Here is a 25066-nt window from a genome sequence, read left to right as displayed (position 1 = left end):
GATGCTGAATGGAATACATTTGGGTAAAATCTCTATGTTATTGTAAGATACTCATAGTCCTTTTTTTAAGTGGTTATACCTGCCAGAGCCTTTTAGATACTGATTTGTGTTTTGATACAAAACATTGACATTTCCTTTATTATGTGATAATATGAAACATAAAGTAGTATGTGAGACTAGATCAAAATCAGCAAGGATTCAGGCTATTTGTTGACTGAGTTACAATTTGTCATTTCCTCTTTAAATATTTGTTGGAACGAATGCTGCTTGTGTTCATTGGCGTGCTAGTGAAAGACTGTTAAGAGATTTTTAATTTATTTAACAAACTTAACTTAAGAATAATAACCATTGTGTTTAAGAACATTAAATTGTATCCTAATGTTTAAAAAAAAGAATGTCTAAATCTGTTTAATATCTCTCTGCGCCTCTGGGAAAAATGACTATCAAAACATTATCCCAACTTCAGCCAATACTGTAGACACAATATAAGCTTTAAAATGGGTTTTTATGCTTTTTTTAAATATTTTTTTAAGAGTTTTCTGAGGAGTTTTTATACAATCATTTGACTATATTTGTAAAACATAGAGTGGACAGAGGATATTGATTAATTATTAATACCTTTCCCACTTATCGACTGACCCTGCTGACAGTATTTAAAAAGATATAACCTTTCAGCAAGTTCATTTTGTCTTCTTTTTTGAAATATAAGGACACGTGAAAAGCGATCAGCAGATGCTTTGATGCGTTCGTTGTGACAGAACTTGTAGGGACACATCAAAGCAATCACCTCTGAGGAGGACAGACAGTTGGCAGTCGAAAACATGTCAGGAGATCAAATTTCCTGAAAAAAAGTTGTCTGAATAAACGAAACCTGGACATAATAAAAAAAGATGTAGCCTTTTAAAAACTAGTAAACTAAATGTTCTAATGGCAACTGTTCTAAATAAATTAACTCTACTTATTTTTAAGTATTTTTACTGACCATGTAAATTAAAGATTACTCAAACATACATGAATGAGCCAAGGCAACACTCCAGGCATGTTTTAATGATAGAATGACATAGTAACATGAAAAGATTGCTACGCCGGTTACATCCAGCGGCCTGTGAAGCAGCGGAGCCTTGAACCAGCGGAGGAGGCGTAAGCGGTGTGATCAGAAGCAGGACCGGAGCTAGCAACTAAGCTAAAAACTAATCCTCAGAGAACGCTGCTTCCTTCCATCCTGCGTTCTCATGTCAGCTCCCTGGAGAACAAACTGGACTGTTTCATATTGTCATACAGTTAAATATGTTGATCACACATCTGTGAAGGTACGATGGCGCAGTGATTTGTGACGCTGCTCTTGGAAGTGATGGTTCGCGGGTTCGTGTACTGCTTCAGTGTTTTTTAATGACATTTTTTAGGATGTTGAGATGACTCTGGCAACAATATTACATTAAAAATCAATATAAATAATGCGATATCAAGCGGCAGTCACTGTCTTTATATCCAGTGTAACAGGAGGGCTCTCTATGTAGCCATCCTATGCTGCTGCCACGTCTCCTCAGACACATTTTATTGATAGTATTCAACACTCGTCACGTCACTGAAGCAATAAAGTGATGAAGTGACCAAAAAGTGTGACTAATTACGGGTGATTTAAGCCACTATAGTCACTGAAGACTGAACGCACCTTTAGAACAGGCTCATATTCCTCACACACCGGCTTATTTCACCCATTAGGGTGAATAAATCACTCTCTTTCGTTTGGTTGTCATGGCAGCTCAAGTAATCTCTGATCCATTGATGATGGCTTTTTATCACGCGCGTGCACGTAAGTAACCCAAGGTTTACATACCCAGGGTTGATTGACCCACTTCATACCAGCTGTAATGGAATCAGATATCCAGAGTTTCCCATCGCAGGGTATGTTGACCCAGAGTTTATGGATAGGCTCAGAGTTTGTTAACCCTCCTTTATGGAATACCCCTCTGGTGCAACAACGGTGAGCTTGTCTCATGTCAATCTGTTATAACTTTTGGCTGACTGTAAAACTCCACTTGTTTTTCACGGTCTGACCAATTAGTACAAACATAATAAATATGTTTTCAAAGTGTCCTGTCTGCATGTGGTGTTTTTTAATCACCCCCTTTTTTTAAGAAAATTCAAAGCAATACATCCTGTATACAATACATATTAACACGTATTTTTAACCAAATTAATGTTGACCTTAACTACGACAAAAAAAGCAGGTAAGCTAGCTTCAATAGTGAGGAATACAGATATATATATATAAAAAAAACTATAAAAAAAAAAACCGCAAAATTAAGAACAGTTACAAAAAAGGTGCATTTCAGTTTAGGGTGTCGGAATGTGGAACAATCTAAATGATGACATCAATTATTAAGTTCACTTAAATACACAGACAACTTGACTCCAAAAAATCCACAAAAAAACAAAAACAGAAAATTACTCCAAAAAACAGCAACAAATACACTGAAAATAATTCCAAAAACCCATGAAAAATAAGGGAATACAAAAACACAGAACATGACTTCAAAAATTCACAAAATCACAGAAAATTACTCCAAAAACACATAAAAAAAGGAAATACCACATAAACAGACAAAATGACTCACAATTAAAGAAAATTCAAAGCAAGATTACTCCAAAAACTCACCAAAAAAAACAACAAATACACTTAAAATAACTCCAAAAACACGTGAAAAATAAAGAAATACCAAATACACAGAAACTGACTCCACAAACTAACAAAAACACAGAAAATTACTCCAAAAACACGTAAAAATAAGGAAATACCACATAAACAGACAAAATGACTCACAATTAAAGAAAATTCAAAGCAACACATACTGTATAAAATACATATTAACACATTGTTTAACCAAATTAATGTTGGCCTTAACTATGTCAAAAAGCATGTAAGCTAGCCGTTTACACTATTCATTAATACGAATTTACGTTAGGAAATAAAACTATTTATGGAACTACATGAACATATATTGTATATACACATACATATGACGATGTATTGTATAATAATTGTAAATCAATGCAGTTATTGATGACAAATTTCCAAAATTCCCAGCTATGTCACGAGGAATCAATGGCTTCGAATGGCCCGCCACTAACTTCCGGGACAAAATTACATGATTCATGTGACGTCAAGCATTTTGGACTTCCGTTGTCGCAACTCTCTCTCTAAAGGGCTCTGGCACCTGCCAATCAGTCGCGGTGACGTCATGACGTTCACTACGTAACACTCCTACGTGTATCAGTGAGCTCTTTCGATTGCCTTTGGTTTCAGTCTGTGTTCTTTCTGCAGTAGAGAGCAGTACTCAGGGAGAAGGACTTGACAATATCAGGGCTTTATAATCTAGTTTCCTTCAGAAGTTAGCTTCAGCATAATGACCGATAAGATGGATATGTCGTTAGATGATATCATTAAGCAGAATAGACAACAGAGAGGCGGAGGCCGCGGTGGCAGAAGCCGAGGCCGTGGAGGCACAGGCGGCGGCCGCGGTGGTGGAGGCCCCGGGCGCCTCAATCTCGGCGGCGGCGGATTTGGAGGACGGGGCGGAGGATCCGGCCCCATGCGGAGCCGACAGAACCTGAACCGCGGTAGAGGCAGACCAACGCCTTACAGCAGGGTATGAGAAAGTTAAAGGAATTGGCAGAGAAGGGCTGAACCTTCGACAATCTGAAAATGCCTGGGTGTCCATCTGTTCTCCAACAGGCCCGCACAGCTACACTACTAGCTATTTAACCGAGTTTAATGAATGCTGACCACAGAGTCCTCCTCATTGGAGAGGGCTCCTTAGTTTGCTGTGTGGCTTCACTGGAAGTTGTTTTTTTTTTTTTACCATGTCCCTACTCCCACTACACAAATGTTCGACATATCTTCAAGAAGAGGCCTTTGAGAAAAAGCGAATGTCTTTAGCCGCCTCGGCGCCATCTTGAATTCAGCATCTAAATAATAGTAGCCTCCTCAGTCTAAACTAGGTGTTTTTTTTTTTAACTCAAATATCAGAATGGTGGTGAAAAGAATCTGCTTCATCGAGAGAGGTTTCCACGCCACTGTTGGAAGCATGGTTTTTGTCTCCATTCCCTTCCAGTCGGCCCTTTGTCCGGGAGTGGCTGCGGCCTTTCGATGGTTTACAACCAATGCGGCTGTAGCTTTGTGGATGGATCAGTGGACTTCACCCCCCTGTCCCACAGTTTGTCTTTAAGGCAAACGTTCCATTTTATTGAATGTGATTCAGTGGAAAGTTGTGACGAGCTAAAACCAAGCCTGAGCCAAAATGGCGTGGTCTCAAAATGGACGCTGTGCTATAACCTACTGTAGTGGCTGCGTTATTTCATCGTCCTTGATCCAACGTACGGACATTTAACATCATGATGAAGGCCCCTTTTTTTACTGGCTGGCCTGGTTAAGAACTGTTTGAGCGGGCCTGGAGACGAGGTGCAACGCTGGAGGCTCCGCGGCTCCTGACGGTCACCGCTTTGTAACCGAGGATGGAGAGCCTTTGGAGGCACAGATGGCAAGAACAATGGGCAATGTTCATAACCGGTTTGGGAAGATGATTTTAGACTTCTATTGAGGTTGTGATGCATTCTTATGCAGACTGGTGTGGTTTTATAACTGCTGACAAACATTTACATTAATTCGTACAAGTTGTATTTTACACAAATGTACATATTTTCAAGACTTTCAGCGAGGTTCCTGTCAAAAAACTAAATTTTGTTCTTGAAGTAACTAAAACATTATTTACAGCAGTGGTTCCCAAACAGTGGTGCATGAAAACCAATTGGGAAATGTTCCTGGTTCATTTTTAGGGTATATTTTGGGCAAATTCCCCACAAATTAACAGTGCTATTGCTCAATAAAATACTATTTTCTTGTAATTTATTTAAATATGATTATTTTATGTTATAGATGCCAATTTATCACACTGACAATAATTGGCTACATTTTATAAAGGAGATTGTATTTACTTACTATTGAAGTAATTGCATTAAAGTTGTATTTTTAATTAAATTCCACCCTAAAGTACACTCATTGATTTGAGTTTGTAGATTAAGCCTTAGGGACCCAATGTTGGAGATACAGCTTGGGGTTAAGGAGAGCCCACTGTTCTACAAATGAAAAAGCGTATGAAATTATCAAGAATACCTGTGATATAAAGATGGGGTACACAGGACAAAAAAGACTGGGAACCACTGGATTACCGTAATGTACAGGCTTGTTTATGAAAAATGTATTTCATATTGTGAGGGGAGGGGCTAAGTGGACCACCCTGGCCTTTGTTGGAACTGAAGCTCCTGCTTGCCCCATCTCCCAGCCATGTGGACTGTGATTGACAGAGGCAAAGGGGATTCAGAAGTCAGCAGGTTCGTTCTCTTTCATCTGTTGCAGCCCAAACAGCTTCCAGACAAATGGCAGCATGATATGTACGACAACGGCTTCAGCGGCTTTAGTAGTGCTGCTGGGGGTGGCGGAGGAGGCGGTGTGGAAACCGGAGGAAAGCTCCTCGTCTCCAATCTCGACTTTGGGGTTTCGGATGCCGACATTCAGGTATTTTTGAGCTCCTGGGCGCACACATTGAATCATTTGTACAATTCCTGTCATTGAAAACATTGCGTACCTTGCTTTCAGGAACTCTTCGCAGAATTCGGAACACTGAAGAAGGCTGCAGTTCACTACGATCGATCGGGGAGAAGCTTGGGGACTGCAGATGTCCACTTTGAACGCAGGGCTGATGCTCTCAAAGCCATGAAACAGTACAATGGCATCCCGCTTGATGGTAAGATTCATGCCGAGAATGACAATCTATATTTTCAATGTTTTATTTCTAACTTTTTTTTTGAAATGGCAAGGCAAATTTATTTGTCGGGCATTTCATTCGTACATGATTAAAAGAGAAAAAAGCAACAAAAAATATTTCACACTTAAAAAATCAAATTAATTTTTTATTTATATAGCATATTTCATGCACGAGTCAGCACAATGTGCTACACAGTTAAAAACGCGTCATCTCAACGATGACTTGCAAATTAAAAATACAATATACAAATTCAGAGGAAAGCAATAAGGTTCAAGGTTTTTTTTGTCATGTTCATGTTATAAAAATATTAACCCAAATATAGTGCAATATAAACATAATACAACAAGAATAAATAATAAAGTACACACAAGTACAATAAAAATTCTAGTGTAGGTAACAAGCAGCATCACCATGTTTACTGTGAGCTCTGTGCTCCACTATCGGACCAGTCTCTATAAATCTGAGAGTAAATGTTTTGTTTTTTTTTCCCTCCTAGGACGGCCCATGAACATACAACTCGTCACATCTCAGATTGACACACAGAGGCGACCCATGCAGGGGTAAGTGATTCATGTGTTTAAATTTTTTTTTTTTAAAAGCCTAGTTTGGTACTCTTTGTGATGATTCCTTTTCTTCAGCCTAAACAGAGGCGGCGGGGGCATGAACAGGAGTCGCGGTGGAAACTTTGGAGGAATGCAGAGGGGACGTGGAGGACGCGGTGCTGGTGGAGCCAGAGGGAGAGGACGAGGGGGCCGTGGTGGTGCTGGTGTCAGCAAACAGCAACTATCAGCAGAAGAGCTTGACGCCCAGTTAGATGCCTACAATGCCAGAGTAAGTTTTGCCATTAATGTCCCAGTTTATAATCGAACTGTCCTGCTTTCCTGTAACTGTGAGCTTAACTCTTACCTGTTTTTTTTTTTTGTTGTTTTTTCCCCAGATGGACACAACCTAAACGCATTGCTCTCCTTTGTCGTCATTGTCCCTTCCTATCTGCACAGAAGGGGGTTGTTACAAATGTGCAGAATATTTTACACATGGTTGTCCTCTGATGTGATTGAATTATTGTACCGGCATCTTGTTTTAAATGCTCCAAGTGTTTTATACCAGTATGGCATTTTTTTTTTTTTTTTTTTGTCATTTTACTGATAAAATAATAGATTTGGCTGTAGGTTTTTGAATTGGGTTTTCTCCAATTCAAGCCGTTACATTGAAGTTCAATAAACATGTAATAAAAGCCTGCAGCATATATCAACAAAAGTCTCATGGTTTTTTAATACACATTTGTGATGTTTTTATTTATTTGCATGACCTAAAAGTGACATTACAGTTTTACTTGCTTTTGAATAAAATGTTTCACTAGCACGTTTGTACCGATTGGCTTAAATGTTCATTTAATGGTGATATATCATCTTTAAAAGCACACTTTTTTGGCTTTCTTTGTAAGCATCTGGAATATTAATTTTTGGAAACATCAGCAATATCATTTCCTAATGAAATCTAAAAAGTAGATATAATTTCCAGAGTGCGAAATCTGTAACATCATTGAAATGCATGGTGTGACTGCCAACATTTCACACAATTAAACTCGACATTACGATGTTTAAGAAATTAACAAAGCAGCAGTGATGGAAAGCAGGTCAAACGAAATTATATAATGCACTGCTACTCAGTTTATCCACTAGATGTCATTCTTACAAAAAAAAAAAAAGACTTCAGAAGCGTATTAAAAGTGTGGATTTACCTCACTGTTAACATGTCTGTAAATTATTTGGGCCCCATTAAAAGCTCTCAACGAAGAAACTAATTTAGTTTGATCTAAAATCCAATATTACATATTAAAACGTGTTGGGGTTTGTTTTGTGAATTTCTCTTGGAGATGAATAAAGTATCTATCTATCTTTCTTTACGTAATTTCCCGGTAGATTTTCACAATAAAAAAGCAGCCAACTTAAAGCCTTCGAACTTCATCTGCAACAGCTCAGGAAAAGGATAAATGAAAAAGAATTAGTGGATTTGGTAGTTGGATGCCTTCCAGCTGCGCCATGTCATAGAGGAGTTCGAAGGTAAAAGAGGATTAAGTTCATATTCAACTAAACTATTAAATCTTTAATGTTGAATTATAAATTAAATCCCGCCCTTGAAATGAATTTCACCTGCAGTAAAAAATACTGAATATTGTATCACCTTTGACCCTTAAAACAACAGACGTTGCAGACAACTTGTGAAACTAATGTGAAGCTCTTATTTTGAAGGCAGGAAGTGTTGGACCGGTAGTGTGACTTTGTCAAATCTTCCTGTCTGCCGTCCCGGCGCGCGCTTATTCACAGACTGCAGCACGCACGGAATTTTAACGGTAAGAGTCATGGAAGACAAAACAACTTTACAATTATAGACATTTAATGATGCATGCTTGCGTTAATGCTAAGAATGAAATACTGCTTTTTAGCACATGTTGGAAAACTAATAAGTTGACCTGAAGTATGAATAATAAAAAAATGTTGAAAAATCTGTCACTTGTTGATTTTAGAAAAGTATTTTGTGTCTCAGTGAGGCGGAGAGGTGTTGTTAACGTGTTCGTCAGTAAGGTATTCAGATACAGTGGCTGCTTGATTTCCGGGTTTTTCGCCGCCGGTTTTCGGTTTTACGTCAACGTTAATAAGACTTAAAGCGTGTAATTGGCGTAACAGTGAGTTCTTATTTGATCTAGTTCACCTGTATATCATAGTTAGCACGGTATTTACTTTTTAAATCGTCAATAAATCAACTGTCAGGTTTGTAAGAAGCATTGGATTTTACTTCCTGTACCTCACAACCTTTTTTAGTTTGAGCTTGCACCCAACAATGAAAACTGCAATTAATTATGTAAGCTTAAATTAGTGTCTTCATAGTTGTGTTCTTATGTTATAAGAAACACCCATGTTTGTCCTCCAGAAAGTTCAACACATGCCCGACTAAGGGCATTTTTTCATAACACCCTCACAAACTGCTCACATTTCCTGTTTCAGTGTAAATGAATGGCCTGCAGAAATTCTTGCTTATTCCTCCTTCTTTGTTAAAAGCAAACGTTTACTTAAAATTTGTCAACACTAGTCATTTTTTGTATATGTAAAAAAAAAAAAAAGTAACTTGGCAACAGAGGCCGGATTATCAGATTTTTTTTTTATCCTTTTCTTGATTGGTTGTAAAGGTCTGAGGTGATTAAACTAGGCAGTGGCTATCCGTACGATTGCCGTATCAATATACCAACATTCTATCCGTACGCAGCGCCCTTATTTGGCCAGTTTAGGTCATGTGATAGGTCAGTTATTGGCCAGTTTAGGTCATGTGACCAAGACTAAACCTAAAAATTGTTGCGTTATTTGGTTATAACCATAAACCTAACCCCAAAGTCACTACGTACGTGTACTTCGGTAACCATACTAATAGCACTGGGGGTTGTCCGTACAGCAACCGTAGAAATTGACATTTTCATTAAACTAAGGCCGTGGCTATTTATACAGAAACATATAAATATACTTCCAGTCTATTCACACGTTTACCAGTACTATTCATATGCAGCACCCCTCATTGGCCAGTTTAGGTGTTGTGATAGGTGCATCACGTGACTTAAAGTTCCGTCAGTTTTATTTTTTTGCTCATATTTATTTTGAGATACCACGCTAACCCTTTTATTTTAGCCCTAACCCAGGAAATACCCTAAAATGCTAATTTTTCTCGTATATATGTATTTTTAAAGGTGGAATTTGCCGTGTTAAATATGTTAAAATGAAAAAAATATATATGACAAAAGTGAGTTTCGAACCCATGGTAGCATAAGGAAGAATCCTTGAGTGTGGCACCTGAGACCACTCGGCCATCCTGACACAGTGAAAACACAGGCACATTACGTTTATGTAGAAAAGGTCCGGAAAATGCAGAAAACGTACTCATAGTCTCTGAGGCTATTGATACTTTTCCGTATCAATATACACTTTGTTGAACTAAACAACAAGTGCAAACCTTCACTCAGTGCCAAATATTATCTCTGCCAAATATTTGCAGTTATCTGGATCAATGATTCTGAAGACTTAGAAGAACTTTCTAATAATGATACAGTCGGTCCAAATGTATGGGCAACCCCAATGTTTTTGAAAAATTGCGATAACATGCGCTTTCTCAATCCAATCCAGAGAAAACTTGGTTGGATAATTGAGGAACCAACCTGACATAACTGAGTAAAATCTCATAAAGATCGGTCAATTACGTACTAATAAATTACATTTTTGAAAGTTATCAAAATCAGACTAATTAAAATTGTGTGACTATTGGAAGCTAGTACACAGTTCTGTTTATTTATGTGAGCTGTGTAACACGTAGTGCAAAAGTACATTTACAGCTGTAAATGTGTGGCAGTTACTTTTCCTCTATGTTAATGTAGTCTGGTGTAGGGCTTGGCAACACATCCAGATTTAAGATATATCAAGATTTCTATTTTGGACATATTTTGTATTAAAGTACTCGTTTTAGGAGTTGCCTTTTTTGTACTTCTCAGAAATGCATGAAAAGTATAGTTAGATGATCACTCAGTGCATTCTAACCCAGACCTTCCCAATTTAAAAAAAAAATGTGTCTGTAGGGCATTTTTCATCTGCAAATTTAACCCATAATTGTCTTTCTCGTAACATTTTATTTGAATTAAAAATATGCAGATTTATATCATATATCGTCATTTTGAGAAAAAATGGTTTTGGTCCATATCGCCCAGCACTAGTGTGATGAAAGGGATTCAAACTCTGCACATCTCCAAAGATCCCACCAAGCTAAGGAAATAAGTCCTGACTTTTTTCAGCTGGCTTCCAGTCTGTTCCATTCACTGGGAGTTTCCTGCTGATTTGTGCATGGATTTCTCATTGGCTATTTTACAGCTTCCTCTCTGTTTTAGTCCTTCCTCATTGTTTTGATATTACTTTTAAAACTGTAAAATTTTCCTGGGACCGCTTTCAAGCTAAAAATCAAATATCCCCTTTTCAAAACAAAAGCATCTTTTCTTGTCTTCCATTAGTTTTTAACGCTTTTGTAAATAGGGCTCTTATTTTGAAGTTAACCGGAAGTTTTGTCAGTTGCACAATGGATGGTCTCGGAAAATCTGTGAAATGTCGACATTAAATGTGTTTCTGTGAGTTTTATGGATCAAATGAGCACATGTTGATATTGTAATTGGTCACTTTCTCACTTAAAAGGTTTTCAGAACTTTCAAAGATGGAGAATCAACGGAGATATTTAGCCTCAGTGTGCTTCAGGTTTTTGTCGTTGTAGGTTCCAAATGCATCTTGGGAAACTTGGAAGTATACTTCAGTGGGAATGGTCATCAACCTAATCATACTTGTACTACATAGTAGCCAATATATACTCATTGAGTTACAGTGCATAGTACGGAGTGTGCCATTTCAAACGCAGCCTTATTTTGTCCTCGGTTGCATTTTCTCAGCCGGTAGAACTCATAACATCTGTAACACTGGTCGTTTAAAGTGGCTTGAATTTAGTTAATGTCAAAAAATGTGTTACTTGGATCATTACCTGAGACACCATTTTGAACAATAATTCTTAAAGTTTTGTCTCACCGTCTTTGGCCACGGTTGATGTTTAAGTCGGAATTAGTTATTCCAAATGAAATCATTCGGAATCATAGTGTTCTGCTTCATGTTTAGATGGAAATAGTAATTTTCAAATTGGGGTTTACATGTAAAACCGGTTTATTCGGCTTTAATTAATTCGGCTTTAGGTCTGGGGGTTGGGAAGGCTCTGATTGGACAGGGGGCGAATGTGACGTATGCCGTCCATCGGGAAAAACGCACAACAAACCTTTAATTGTCGGCTATAACGCGGACCACACATCAGAACTGTTTTCACCTTTATTTTTAATGTAGTTTTAAAGCAGCAGCTCGACAATAACACACTTTGGTCCGCAGAGCGGAAGAGAGATAGGAATTATAAATAAACCCCAGTAAAACTCTGTAAAACAATAACCAGGAATAAATAGTTGCTCCCTGGTAAAGATAGTAGCTCTAAAAACTGGTACAATATTAAACTTGGTGATATTACAGCCTGTGAATTCAGTACAGGGACGCATTTACTCCGTCTCCGGGCATTAGTATCACCCCTCCGATGAGGCCTGTTCCGTTTGCCAATGTCCGTGTGTGTATCAAGTCCATGTGAATGTCTGCATGCTTATGCTGTGTTCTGTCCATCGACTCTTCATTATATCCATGTCTTTTAAGGCTCTTAGTAAATAGTGTCGGCTCTAGTCCGGGCCGCCATCTTGGATTATGTCGTCACCAGCTCGTCATTGCCGCAAGTTGCGCATGCGCGGAAGGACCAGAATTAACTTAAAGCAGAATGTAGTGTTTACAAGAAAGAGGAATTATTTAATTCGGAATTAACCAGCCACCTAATTCGAATCTAAGTTTAATTTGGAATTAAATTAGCATTAGTGTTTATAAGGTCAGGTTAAAGAGGAATTAACTTTTATTCCGCTTTAAATGTAAACATGTCCACTTGTGTTGTTTTCTTTTCCTTCATTCTCCTCATTTCTTCTCATCTCTTTTACTTTGCAGCATTTCCTCTAAACTTTGGTATGTTCAGCTTTACATTCTTACGCTGAATCCTACATGTAACATTTAGCTAGACATTCATTCTTAATAACCTTTAATCTGTATGATTACCATTGGTGCATTGTTTCCCCCCCCCAAAATATATATTTTGTTGTGTTCACATCAAGGCAACGTGCACTTTATAGCTTTGCAGTGGTTGTGTGCTTAAAAGGAAGTGAATCACTGAGTGCAAAAGGAAGTTTGCCACAGTTTCTTCATAGACGAAAGAGGCTGTTTGGTATGCGATGCTTCCGTTTCTGAACGGCTAAATGGTTGCACATCCTTATATGGGTTTAATGTTCTTTATGCTATGAAGGCTAAAGGCTCGTTTTAAGCCACACAGTTGTCATCTTTGCACCCTTTTGTCACAGGTACCTAAATCAGAATCCGAAAAGTTTTTATTCGCCAAGTGCAGTTTAAAACGGCACAAGAAATTAGCTTGGCTGTATGTGCGTAGAACAAAAAACAAACATTAATAATAAATATGTATGTGCTGCAGGTAATAATAAAATAAAAAATATATATCCTAGATTAAAAGAAGCATGGTGATTGTATACATGTAAAACTGGTTTTGACAGTATTATCTGTTATAAAGTTAACACAATCTAAACTACACACACAGATATTAGTGTTGAGGGCAGACTGTCGTTTTTTTTACCAATTGGTCCTGTTTCTATTTGTAGATTGTATTATGAAAGAAAAGATTGTGAAATGATGATGGCTAAAAACAGATAGTGATTGCCAGACTTTCTCCTCTCCTGTCCTTAAGTGCCTGATTACCATTAATCCCAACTTTCCATAATCTTTTTATTCTCAGCGGTGTTGCTAAGTGACCAGGCCTAATCCTATGACCTGGGTTCCAGCCAGGCCTGATGTGTGCATTTTTAAAGTTGCTTAGACGCGGCCAAGAAAACAGATTATCCTCCTCGTGTTATTAAGACTGACAAGTGGAGCTGTTCAGGCAGAGATTGAACACTGAGGTGGACCAGTTTACCCACAACACATCCGCAGTTTGTTTGCAACATCTCATGACGTCATTGTTGATTCCCAACATGAACAATGAGCAGGTCTTTTCTGTTATTAACTTCAGCTTGTGTCTAGTCAGAATAAACTGTCATGAGGGAAAGAAGGAAGGCATTGTTCATGCTAATCTATTTTCTTATTGTCTGTACGTTTTTAGAAGTGAGATCATACTAGTAATATGTCGTTCCTCAGTGTGTGCAGGTGTTGTGTAACAATGGAGGAGTTTAATGATGCATGAACAATGTGGGTTGAGGAGGAAAGGTCCTACAATCCTGTACAGTTTGATCTTGTCACATTCGTTGCAATTAAGGAAGTAAGAAAAATTCGATTTGGGTATATATTGCAAAGATTCACCGCATGATTATCGTATTCATCTAATAAAATTCCAAATCGATTTTTTAAATCATGTTTTTTAACAAATTGATATAATTGCGCTAACACATGCATAGCACGTAAGGGCACAGTCACAAGGTGTCAGTGAACCACTACAGACATCATTTAGTGTGTCTTTGTTGTTGTTTTGTGAGTTGCTAGTAATTTTTAGTATGATTATCATTTTTAATCAAAAATAAACCCCTAGGGGTACACGGTGGTCACACTAGTCATACTCGACCGTCCCATGATGCATTGTAAGTGGAATGTAAAATCATCCTGGGACTGGCTTCAAGCTAAAAATCAAACTTCCCCTTTTCAAAACAAAAGCATCTCTTATAGAGGTGTAAGAATAAATGGTTTCAGTGATATCTTACTGGTGATTATTGTATTGATTAAAAAAAAATCATGTTTTTTTAACGAAAAAAAATAATTGTGGTCTTGTTTTATAGTAGGTTGAAAAGATTAATAAATAAATTACATTTTACGTTCTTATCCTGATCAGGCACACAACCGCTGAGGCCTTTTCGAAGTTCCAAAGACATGTCACCGCTTCACTCCAGGTGTAACTTAGGCAGACACACTTGTTTAGAGATGAAATTTAACCTAACAAACATGTGTTTGAGCTGTTGGACTCAGTGAACTGCCACATTCAGGGAATACATGCAGACTCCAAAAGGAAAAAGCTTTTCCACCCTCCTGTTCTTTGTGAGGCTGCATGCATTGTTCTCCACCTGATACATAGTGCCTTAGTCTGTAGTTGGTCCTCATGGGTGGTTGATTGTAAGTTTATTTAATGCGCTATCACACACGCATACAGAGCTGTCCTGCCATAAATGAATTTGTGATTAGAAGGTGATAGAAAGACTAACACTGAAGGCCTTCCTTAATGAAATGACATGACAGTACTGCTTCCTTATAGTTCCTGCTTGGTTTTATCTAAAGCTCAAGGCTGAGCCACAAACCGGTTTCTCTGCTGTACAATTGCTACTTGTGCCTTATTTGGCTTCTTTGGTTAAAGAGAAATGTGTCTTTACCTGTCTCACACTGGGGCTATTAGTGTTTAGTGTTTTTTTAACCTTCACTGATATTAAAGTGACGTTTAGCTGGCATGTTAAGCAGATTTTTTTTTTTTGCAGCAATAGAAGAAATACGTGTTGGTATGTGGTAGCTAGGTCTGCTTCCAGTCAGTAGTAGGGCTGGGCAATATGGACAAAAACTCATATCGCAATATTTTTTTTTATATACAATATACATTTCTATACTTTTTATTCAAATATGTCTTACCAGAAAGACAATTTGGGATTAAATTTTCTGATGCAAAATGCCGCACAGGCACATTTCTTAACACATTTTCTTTTGTGCTGCTTGACGAAGGTGGTCACATTTTTTTTTGCTCCCTCTCTTCCCACCCGTGTCTGTCCCTGCTGCTGCTTTTGTTTTGTCTGGTCTTTTGACTAGGGGTGGGAACCTCTGGGTTGTTTGACGATACTGCAATTATTGATATATTGGTCAGAAATCAATCTACGATAATCTATGACATAACAAGAAAAAAAAATATTAAGTGATCCCTGAGGGGAAATATGGTGACATTAATGCTGCTGTCATTCATACATCATCTCATATCATATATGACATGATTATAAATAATTAAAAAGGAGCAGTAAGAATAATCCATGTCAGTATCATCTATAGCTACTAGGGATGTAACGATTCACTCAACTCCCGATATGATTCGATTCACGATACTGGGTTCACGATACGATTCTCTCACGATTTATTTTACAAAATGGGACTGTAGACAAATTTTTTTTTTTGGGAAAAAAACTAGAAAATACTGTACTATTTTCCTTTTAATTTTCATTGTCAAAAGAATTCCTTGATAAACTATTCAAAACAATGCAATTTAACTAAAAATAAATCTTGAATGAAATAAATAAAGGAATAATACAAATGAAAATGAAGCCTATTAATTTAAATTCTGGTTCTATAATAAACAATGCAAAACTACATAATAGTTTTTTTTTTTTTTTTTAAAGTGCAACTGAAAATGTATTTTGTGCCTTAACATTTGGACTTTAAAAAAAAAAAAAAAACGTGATTACACTGATTTACGTCATATTTGTTTGGACCAGCAGAGGGCGCTGGTAACACAGTGGTCGGTTGGCATGCATATATATTGCAGTGAAGAAGAGAAGCTATGCTAGCAGACAGAGCTAATAGAAAAACGTGACTTTTACAGATATTCAAGTAATATTACAGATATTCTTTCGGTGCTAAAGGGGCAATGAATCATTTATTAACATATTTAAGAGTAGAAGGCGGCCAGAAAGAAAGTATTAGCAGACTCCGCCCGCCGCCTACACTTGTGGATAGCGCCCTCTGCTGGTTAAAAAAAGTACTTCGATTCAATTTTCAGAAAATCGATATCAACCGTGATACCTATGAGTCGATTTTTAACTGCCTTGCGATTAATTGTTACATCCCTAATAGCTACCTTTGAATTGGAGCTTACGCGTGGTTTTAAATTAATACTTTTATTTTGACATACATTTTTGTTTATTTATGGTTTGCTTCTTTGTTTTTGTTTACTCATAGGAATTGAAAACCAATATTTTCTGAAAAAAATTGATTACATTTCTTTTTTAAAAAAAAAGAAAAAAACAACAATGTGGAAAACACAGAAGTTGAAGGAAAAAAATGGAGTTTGGAAAAAATAAAATGTATTTTATAGTGCCCTATGTAATTCCTCTTAATGTTTGCCAGTTATTTCAACTTTATATATATAGTGCAGAATACAACAAAGTCATCTCAAAGCGCTTAGCAATATAAAATTAATATTAAGAAAAAACTTTTATGATGAAAGTGCAATGGAGAAAGAAAGAGTGTTTGGTAAAAAGCACATGGATCAACAAAGAAAGCTGGTCCAGTCTAAAAGAGGAAGTAAACAAGACACATGATGGAAACTGTTAAAAGGACTATAAAACCAGCAGCACTGGTGTTAAGTAACAAATCGAATAACTGTACAAATGTTATACTTTTACTTTAACATCACAATTCTTCATATATATATATATAGTTTTGTTGTTTTTCACAAACCACAATGTGAGTGGCGTGAATACATCATGTTTTTTTTTGCTTGAAGAAAATGGTATAATTTGTCTTAGTGTACTCTTCCGAGTGTTCAAGATTGCTTAATTTATGTGTTAAAATCAAAAACATTATCTGGGAGAGAATCCCTTATGATGTATTTTTTTGTCACCTTTTTCAGGCCTTTGGTGTTTGCATGTCTGTTGCAAGTTGAGGCCACCTTATTGTTTTAATGCAGAGAGAACCGGGACACAATGCTATTTAGTAAAGATTGCAGGGTGGCGCCCTGCGATCTTTACAAAATAGAGTACCCCAATTGTCGTCCTGAATATTAGGGATTTGTAACACCTAGTCCTATTAAGAATCTTGACCGAGCCTGAATCGAAAACACATTGCTTATCTTCTTTGTGCTTCCAAAACCAGCTCTCCAAGGCAGTCTCATCTTATCACCAGGAAGTTTTGCAATTCCTTCCTTGTACTGTTTTTTAAACTGTACCTGACGAATAAAATCTTTTCTGATTCTGAAACATCTGCACAATATGTGCCACTTTTGGCTTCTTTCTCCTCTAAGGGGCAGCATGTGTGAGTGAGTTCTGTAGTGTGGCTTGTTTAGTGGATGGTCTGGGTTCTAAAATTAGGGGTGCACCGATTGCAATTTTCTGGCCGATCACCGAATTTTTTTTATTTTTTATTTTTCAAACAGAGCATACATCTTGAATGCTCCAATCTTATTTTATTGTAAGACATTAAGCAATGCATGTGAAAAACTACACAAACGTGTTGTTTTAACTGCACATGAGGTAGTTATCTCAAATTTAAATTCATAGTTTAGAACATTGCTGTCCAAAATACTAAATTAAATCACTTCCTTCAGTCTTTCATTTTTCACATTTTAAAAACAAAATAAACGTGTCCAACAGGTTCCACTGCAGACCTGTTTGGAGCTCTTTGCCATAAATGAAGTGCACAGCAGTATTTTGGTTTTACACATTAAGAAAATCACAGGGTTTGGGGTAGATGATATAATAATAATCTGCAGGACAAACTAATGAAACATCTTAAACCACCAATGAAGTGTGCTGAGTTTTAGGTTCATTTGTAGTGTAAAAATGTGTGGATATTTAAATGTAAAAATATCAATCCAAAAATAATCTTCAACAGTTTACAGGATAGAAGCTCCTAAAAGTTGAACATTCTACAGAAATAATAAAAAGTGGATCATGTGTAACATTTTCATTAGTCAAACAGTAATGACAGAATGAATATGACACAGGTTAGTTGTTCTCACACTTATTACAGTCACTTATACATTAGTGGAAGTTTTTTATTCATGTCCAAAACAATGAACTCCATCATTTTCTTCATAGTTAGTTTGCTCTTTTCACTGCTCATAAGCACTAACAGCAGCCCACTGCTTCTGTGCTACTCTTTAGCTTTAGCATTAGCTTGATTTCTTGCGTCAAATGCTACATACTCAGCGGTGTGGTTGTTTCTTAAATAGAGCTCCACCAGGACTTATTTCCGCGTTACAGGAAGTACAAATTGCGATCCTTTGCTCTCTTTTTTTTTTTTTGTGTAATACTGTTGACATGCTAAGCTAACCGTGCCTCTGTGAGTTGTGTTCTTATCCTGTGTAGCAGAGGCATGCGCAGCACACACATGAGCTGGTGGGCGGGGCCTGTCAGTTATCTCACAGCAGAAGAGGACAGTGGCTGACTTTATGACCGACTTTAACAGCTTTGCGAAGGTAGAAAAGATCGGTTTCATACGCTAGGATTGGCCAATCCCCAAAAGTAAGGGAAATCGGCACAGATCGATTAGTGCATCCTTAACTTAACTAGAAAACTCGATATATGTTTAATCATGATATATTGCCCAGCCCTATAATAAACTGCTTCTCCCTGTTAGTGTGTATTAAGCTGAATTTGACCTATTGTGCATTTGGAATAGTAAGAAGCAACAGAAATCTGTGGTCCCAAATGTTGCAGATAATTTGATGTCTATCAGTCAGATCATGTTTCTGCTTTTTGTACCTGTGGAAATATTCAAGCAGATTTCTAGTGTTCATGAGCTGCTGCCTTTGGTCCAAAGTTCAATGATGTTGCCCTTTGGACAACTAATCTGTTACAATAATCCACCATCCAAATGTTGCTTTGCCTCACATTTGTGTTACACAGGGGTAAAAAAAGAGATGTGGGTTGTTGTGTAAATCATTCTGAATCTCTCCTCCTTTTGTTTTCCTCAGTACAACAACATGGCAGAGCAGGAGCCCACCCCAGAGCAGATGGCTGCAATGGCCGCGGACAACGATGATGACACCCCGCCTATCAACTACAAAGCCCCCGCCAAGAAGACCCTTCAGGAGATCAGTGAGATGGATAAGGACGACGAGAGCTTACGGAAGTACAAGGAGACGCTGCTGGGTTTCTCCTCCGCAGGTCAGTGAGGAATGCTGGGAAACGGTGTCCACTTCATCTAAATTCCTGTTTCCCAACACAAGACTCTCACCTAAAAATCTCACAATATTTTAGAACTAGGACACTGAGATGAACAAAGTTGTTTAATTCATTTTATCTTTTGATTCATTTGCGTGAATGCAAATGTATTTATATTTTTGTTGGGATTTCATTGTTGTTACTGTTTGTAAATTCATACTTGGTTTTAAAGTTGAATGCAGTTTTTTTTTTTTTTTTTTTTTTTTGACTAATTCTTAATACCCATTTTCCTTTCCTTAATTAGCCACAGTGACCCAGGTATCAGGGAACTCTTTCCACGACAAATCTACACTTCAGGACAATAAAACAGCACTTTTACCTGTTAACATGTGCTTGGTACGACAGGCCTGTACTACGAAGCTGGATTCCCTCTTCTCGTGCTAACTTCCCGGATTTATTCGATCTGTCCTGTACTGTACTACGACCCTGGCTAACTTCTTATCGGGCTAAATCACCATGGTAACTTAGGCTGAACACATTACCTGGTTGGGACCAGTTTATGAGGTAGATAAGATCTGAGCGAGTACTAAAGTCCCGCCTCCTGACCAATCAGTTCTCCTGGTAAATGAGCTGTTAGAAGATCCTGGTTGGTGCAGATCTGACAGCTGAGTTTAGGAAATAAATATTATTAATGGATAAATGCAATACGTACTTTGGCCGATCGGTAATGGAGAAAATGGATAAAGGTTTTTGTTTTCTGTACGGAAGCAAAAGAGCTTGAATTTGAAAAACAAGGCGTTTTCCGTTTTTTATTTTGGTTTTCGAAACAAATATCAAATCATGAGTGTTTTTTTTTTTTTTTTTTTTTCTTGTTTTTGTTACATGGATTGCGGCGGCACTCTACAAATTGATTTTGGCAGTGTTTGTCCTTGCTCTTTGTATGTAGCAAGAACATACTGCATTTGGTGGCAGTATGCATCGCCTCCGCCAATAAAACCCAAGAAGAAGACGTCCTTCTTAAGGCACTTGGTTCACCAGTAAAGAAGATGATGGTGCAAAAGCAGAGACGAATCATTTTCTGTTTTTGACTGAAACACTTTTCCCACTGAAACAACAATAATGTTTGAAGAGTCAAACGTTCTACTGGCTGATTTCAGTCACTGAGTGCAGGAACTTTCCACCACTCTATCTATATACACAATGTCTGGAGGCCTGCCCTGCAGTATGCAGTTGTTGACTCATCAGTTCATCAGCGTCTCCCATTAACCCCTGACAAACATAGAAGTTGATCCTGTGATTACTGTACGTCACAGAATTTTTGGTTGTTAAAAGTTTTGATGATAGTTGCCAATGATGTCACTGAATTCATTTGCTCTGATTCTCAGAAGTCACCGCTGATCCTAATGCCCCAAACGTCCAAGTGACCAAAATGACTCTTGTAGTTTGTAACGCTGAAAATGCACCAAAGGATGTGGTCATCGACCTGACGGGTGAGTAGAGTTCATGTGATGGTTTGGTCTGAGTGAGACTCAAAACTCTTCTTAAGAAACCCTGTGTGTCTGCGATGGTTCTTTTTCAGTGAAAAAGCTAAAATCACATTCATGTTGCTGTTAAGGATGAATGTAGGCGGAGTCATTGTGACACTAAATAACCTGCAGGGACATTGGCCTGTAGTAATGGCATGATGTAATCTAAGTGGGTTAACATCCATTCCCTGATTGTTAGAGCAGATTTACACACGAGTTCCCATAATTCCTGTTGCCCCCTGGTGGTTTCTGTTTGTATTACATTAAAAAGATCTGGTTTAAAGAGTACCTGTAATGGAAATGTATGTGACAAAAAATGTGTTAAATGTATTACCAATAAACAAAATATGTGCACCTTAACAAAAAAAACTGTTAATAAAACACACACTCGTTAAAATGACTTTTTAGAATAATTTTATACCTTGGAGCATAAACTATATACAGCTGCCATTTTGATGAGGATATGGCACACTTTTGTTTTCCTGTTTGCTGTTGCTAGGAAACAGTGTTTTGTTGATACAACTTTTTCTCTTCCAATACGATACTGATATTGCAGCCTTATGTATCGGCTGATACTGATATAGATCCGATACAATATCAGCACGAATCTTGCATACTTTTATTACTTATTTTGTAGTGTGGATTGTATGTCCATAGTCACCTATGGATAGAAGTGCTGGATCGGAAAATTTATATTGGTGACTTTAGATGCAGTCCGATAAAATCCATTATTCATTTTCGATAATACTATCGAACCGGGACACCCCTAGTTCCATTAGTCTACAGTTTCTGAACAATGGTGGACTGTAAAGCCAATGGTTGCTATAGCAACAAGAGGAAAAACCCCACAGAAACATTTATTTTGCGTCTCTAAGCCAAATGGCAACACTAAGCCAGAGTTAGGTTAGCCTGACGTTGGTTTCGTAATATCTGTACTGGATACTTCAAACGTTTCCGTTTGGATGAAATTCATTGGTAAGCGAGGACCGCTTCAACCTGAACTGCTATGTGAGGGATCTGTGGGCTAAGCTAATGGGCACAAAGTTCCATCTGAAATAAGGCGTGGTCCGACAGAATTCCTTCACAGAAAGTTCTTCAATGCAGCTTGTAAACATACTCACTGAGTGACTGTCATGGCACTAACCGCGTCTCCAACAGATTGTTCCCTCTTCTTTTCTTGTGGCTAAATGATGAACTCTCACAGGAGAACTCACCTGTTTGTTAGGGCGGTACTGGTCCTCAGAGGTAGTGCAGCACCATCCTGTCAATGAATAGAAATCCTTTCCCGCAGCTTTCATCACAGTTGCTAGCCATATTTTTGCACTTCCAACACCTAACTACTCAGCCATGGCTCGTTTCTGATGGTAACAACAGTTCTGTCCGTAGTAGTTGCTGAGAAAGGTGACATTTTATCCTCTCGTAACCTGGATGCTGCACTTAATCACTAAAGGAGAGGTTACGCACGGTTGCTTCGTGCCGAGAGCTAACAGAAAAGCTACACAATGTAAATAGACCTGTTTCACCTCTACCACCCACAATGCACCATTGCCGATCAACGAAAGTGCATCATGATCTGACCAAAATGGCTGCTCTCTGTAGTTTATGCCCCAAGGTAATAAATTGTTCTAAAAAGTGCTTTAATGTTTTTTTTAATTAAAAAGAAGTACAATAAACACATTTTATGCTATATACATTTCCACTATAGGTATCGTTTTAATGTGTTTCAGTGAAGTGATGACAAACTTTTTTTTTTTTCAGGGAACCTCGTTGAGTTAAAGAATAACCCATTTGTGCTGAAGGAGGGGGTTGAGTATAAGATAAAAATCAGCTTCAAGGTGAGACCAAAGCCACCACTCCTCTGCTGTCTGTCTGTCTGTCTGTCTGTCTACTGGTGATGCAAATGCTAAGAGACCTTAATGTTAAAGAGGAGCATTATACACTCTCTCTTGCAGGTCAACAAGGAGATTGTGTCAGGCCTGAGGTACTGTCAGCAATCTTACAGGAAAGGCATTAAATGTAAGTTTAATATGCTTTCTTTAGATCATTATTTTACTAACTGTAATATACACTCAACAAAAATATAAACGCAAGACTTTTGTTTTTGCTCCCATTTTTCATGAGCTGAACTCAAAGATCTAAAAGATTTTCTATAAACACAAAAGACATATTGTTCACAAATGTGTCTAAATCTGTGTTAGTGAGCACTTCTCCTTTGGAGAGTCTTTCATAAACATTAAAGGAAATCCTCCTAATGTCTTTCTCCATCCAGTGGACAAGTCGGACTACATGGTGGGCAGCTACGGCCCCAGACCAGCCCAGGAATACGAGTTCCTCACCACGATGGAGGAAGCACCCAAAGGCATGATCGCCCGTGGCACTTACAACATCAAGTCCAAGTTCACCGACGACGACAAACACGACCATCTGTCCTGGGAGTGGTCCCTCACCATCAAAAAGGACTGGTAGGACTGGCAGCATCTCAGCTCTCTCCATCAGCCTCTTTGTTCCTCCCTGTCTCCTGGATTCCACAGGCTGCTCCTGAAGATTTGTGTTTTTTTATTTTTTATTCCAATCACAGCATCATTCCACTCATTGTAAATGCTAGATATGTTTGCAGCTACTGATTAATCAAGTACACTGGAGAAAACGAATAGTGTGCATATTTGGGATTTTTTGAGTCACTTCCTGTTCATAGAAACGTAAATCAGATATGTTGTCGTTTCCAGGAAAAGTCGCACGTTCTTCCCCATTCCACTATCTGGTCTTCCTTATCTCTAATTGTTATATTCCAGCACCATGAGCTGCCTTGTACCATATTGTACAGCAAGCAGTGGTGATGGTTGTACATGTTGAGCAATCACTGCTGACCACAACTCTTGGACCTGGTCCTTCTACTAAAGCCTTTGAGCAGATGTCAAATGTTTTAGAATTCAGACAGTTCAGCAAAAACACACTCAGGGAGCTCCACATCAACCTCTGCTTATACCAGGTCAAGACACGTGTGGCCCGTTCTCTCCTCATCATGGTAATGTAACTGTTTTTAGCAACCATATGTGGCCTTATATTCACCTTTTTGGGAGAAATAGATTCTATATTTGCACCGTTTGCCTTCAGACCATGACGTGAGCCTCTCGTACTGAAATATAGAAGTATTTTGGTTTTTTACCATGTAATGTATTCGCTCCACTGTGAGAATCAAATTGCTCACTTGTATTAATCAGACCAACACAGACGACGTCATGCTGCTTGTTAGTAACATCCTGTCCTCGGCCTCACTGAGGGGACACACGAGCGCTCACACATTCCCTTAATAAAAGTATTCAATGCTGTGGTGTGTCTCTGATGTGGTGTGGGTGAAACTAAAGTGTTCTGTCTACATTATTCCAGATTAATTCATCTGCTGTGTTCACAATAAAGTCTTCAGACTAGGATTGTGTGTGTGTGACTCTTTGTTTTTCACTTTGTGAGTTTTAGGTTTATTTTTCATCCAATAAAAGGAGACGCCTGCAGTTTTATTGTGAAATGCTGTCGGTCAACATTGCAGCACTCGTTTTATTCCTTGTCGATTTGATCCTATTTATAGTAAATAAAATCTGACAGAAATGGACTTAAACTGAATAATCAGTGGGTTTTTATTCTATTTACAATAGGTGACATGTTTGTGATGCATAATCCACCTCATTCATTACATTTCTACATCCGACCATGAGTAATTTATTACTTTTAGCTTTAAAATGATCAACGGACATTGTGGAACTACAGAAAATTAAATGACCAGACAACAATCAAATGCATTACATCATTACCAATCAGATTAAACATAATGCACCGTTTCAAAACAGCTCTGAATGGAGGTTATTTTCTTCATAAATGTAACTTAGAGCCTGAGAATATCTTTTATTTTGAATAGTTTGGCCTTATTTTATTTTAAAAAGAATTGTACATTTTGACAAAGCTTTTTATTTTATACAGATACATTTGTGGAAATAAATTAAGTTCCAATTGTGCAAGATTTGGTCTCTTCCTTTTTAAGTTTATACATGAGATGTTTACTGTATGTAAGGGAACCATGGCAAGATACTTTTTACTTATACTTGAATATTTTATGTATGACTTACTTGTACTTACTGTTTCTCAAGTAACAGTACTTCTACTTGAGTAGGATA

The 25066-nt window shown here is 37.8% G+C and overlaps 2 protein-coding genes across 2 annotated transcripts; both read left to right on the top strand.

The window, feature by feature from the left end:
* The first annotated feature begins 3269 nt into the window (after nt 1–3269).
* alyref (Aly/REF export factor) lies at nt 3270–7005 on the top strand. Its single transcript, XM_028455967.1, has 6 exons — nt 3270–3650; nt 5417–5575; nt 5657–5804; nt 6322–6385; nt 6464–6656; nt 6763–7005. Exons 1-6 carry the CDS (start codon nt 3408–3410, stop codon nt 6775–6777), a joined length of 822 nt encoding a protein of 273 aa, XP_028311768.1. The 5' UTR covers nt 3270–3407; the 3' UTR covers nt 6778–7005.
* A 1066-nt stretch (nt 7006–8071) lies between these two features.
* Nucleotides 8072–24331, top strand: arhgdia (Rho GDP dissociation inhibitor (GDI) alpha). Its single transcript, XM_028456087.1, has 6 exons — nt 8072–8178; nt 19185–19377; nt 20760–20864; nt 22659–22735; nt 22853–22916; nt 23170–24331. The coding sequence occupies exons 2-6, from the start codon at nt 19194–19196 to the stop codon at nt 23364–23366; spliced, it is 627 nt and encodes a 208-aa protein (XP_028311888.1). The 5' UTR covers nt 8072–8178; nt 19185–19193; the 3' UTR covers nt 23367–24331.
* The last annotated feature ends 735 nt before the right edge of the window (nt 24332–25066 follow it).

The sequence above is a fragment of the Gouania willdenowi genome, chromosome 8 (genome assembly GCF_900634775.1).
Source record: "Gouania willdenowi chromosome 8, fGouWil2.1, whole genome shotgun sequence".
In the NCBI taxonomy this organism is placed as follows: Eukaryota; Metazoa; Chordata; class Actinopteri; order Blenniiformes; family Gobiesocidae; genus Gouania; species Gouania willdenowi.
This window is presented reverse-complemented; position numbering and strand designations above follow the sequence as displayed.

What these genes read in the sequence shown, in the direction of transcription:
- alyref (XM_028455967.1), top strand. Translation starts at nt 3,408, where the DNA reads ATGACCGATAAGATGGATATGTCGTTAGATGATATCATTAAGCAGAAT. An exon ending in CAATGGCATCCCGCTTGATG is followed by an intron (nt 5,805 to 6,321) that starts GTAAGATTCATG and finishes TTTCCCTCCTAG; the next exon opens with GACGGCCCATGAACATACAA. An exon ending in CAGAGGCGACCCATGCAGGG is followed by an intron (nt 6,386 to 6,463) that starts GTAAGTGATTCA and finishes CCTTTTCTTCAG; the next exon opens with CCTAAACAGAGGCGGCGGGG.
- arhgdia (XM_028456087.1), top strand. Translation starts at nt 19,194, where the DNA reads ATGGCAGAGCAGGAGCCCACCCCAGAGCAGATGGCTGCAATGGCCGCG. An exon ending in GCTGGGTTTCTCCTCCGCAG is followed by an intron (nt 19,378 to 20,759) that starts GTCAGTGAGGAA and finishes TCTGATTCTCAG; the next exon opens with AAGTCACCGCTGATCCTAAT. An exon ending in TGTGGTCATCGACCTGACGG is followed by an intron (nt 20,865 to 22,658) that starts GTGAGTAGAGTT and finishes TTTTTTTTTCAG; the next exon opens with GGAACCTCGTTGAGTTAAAG.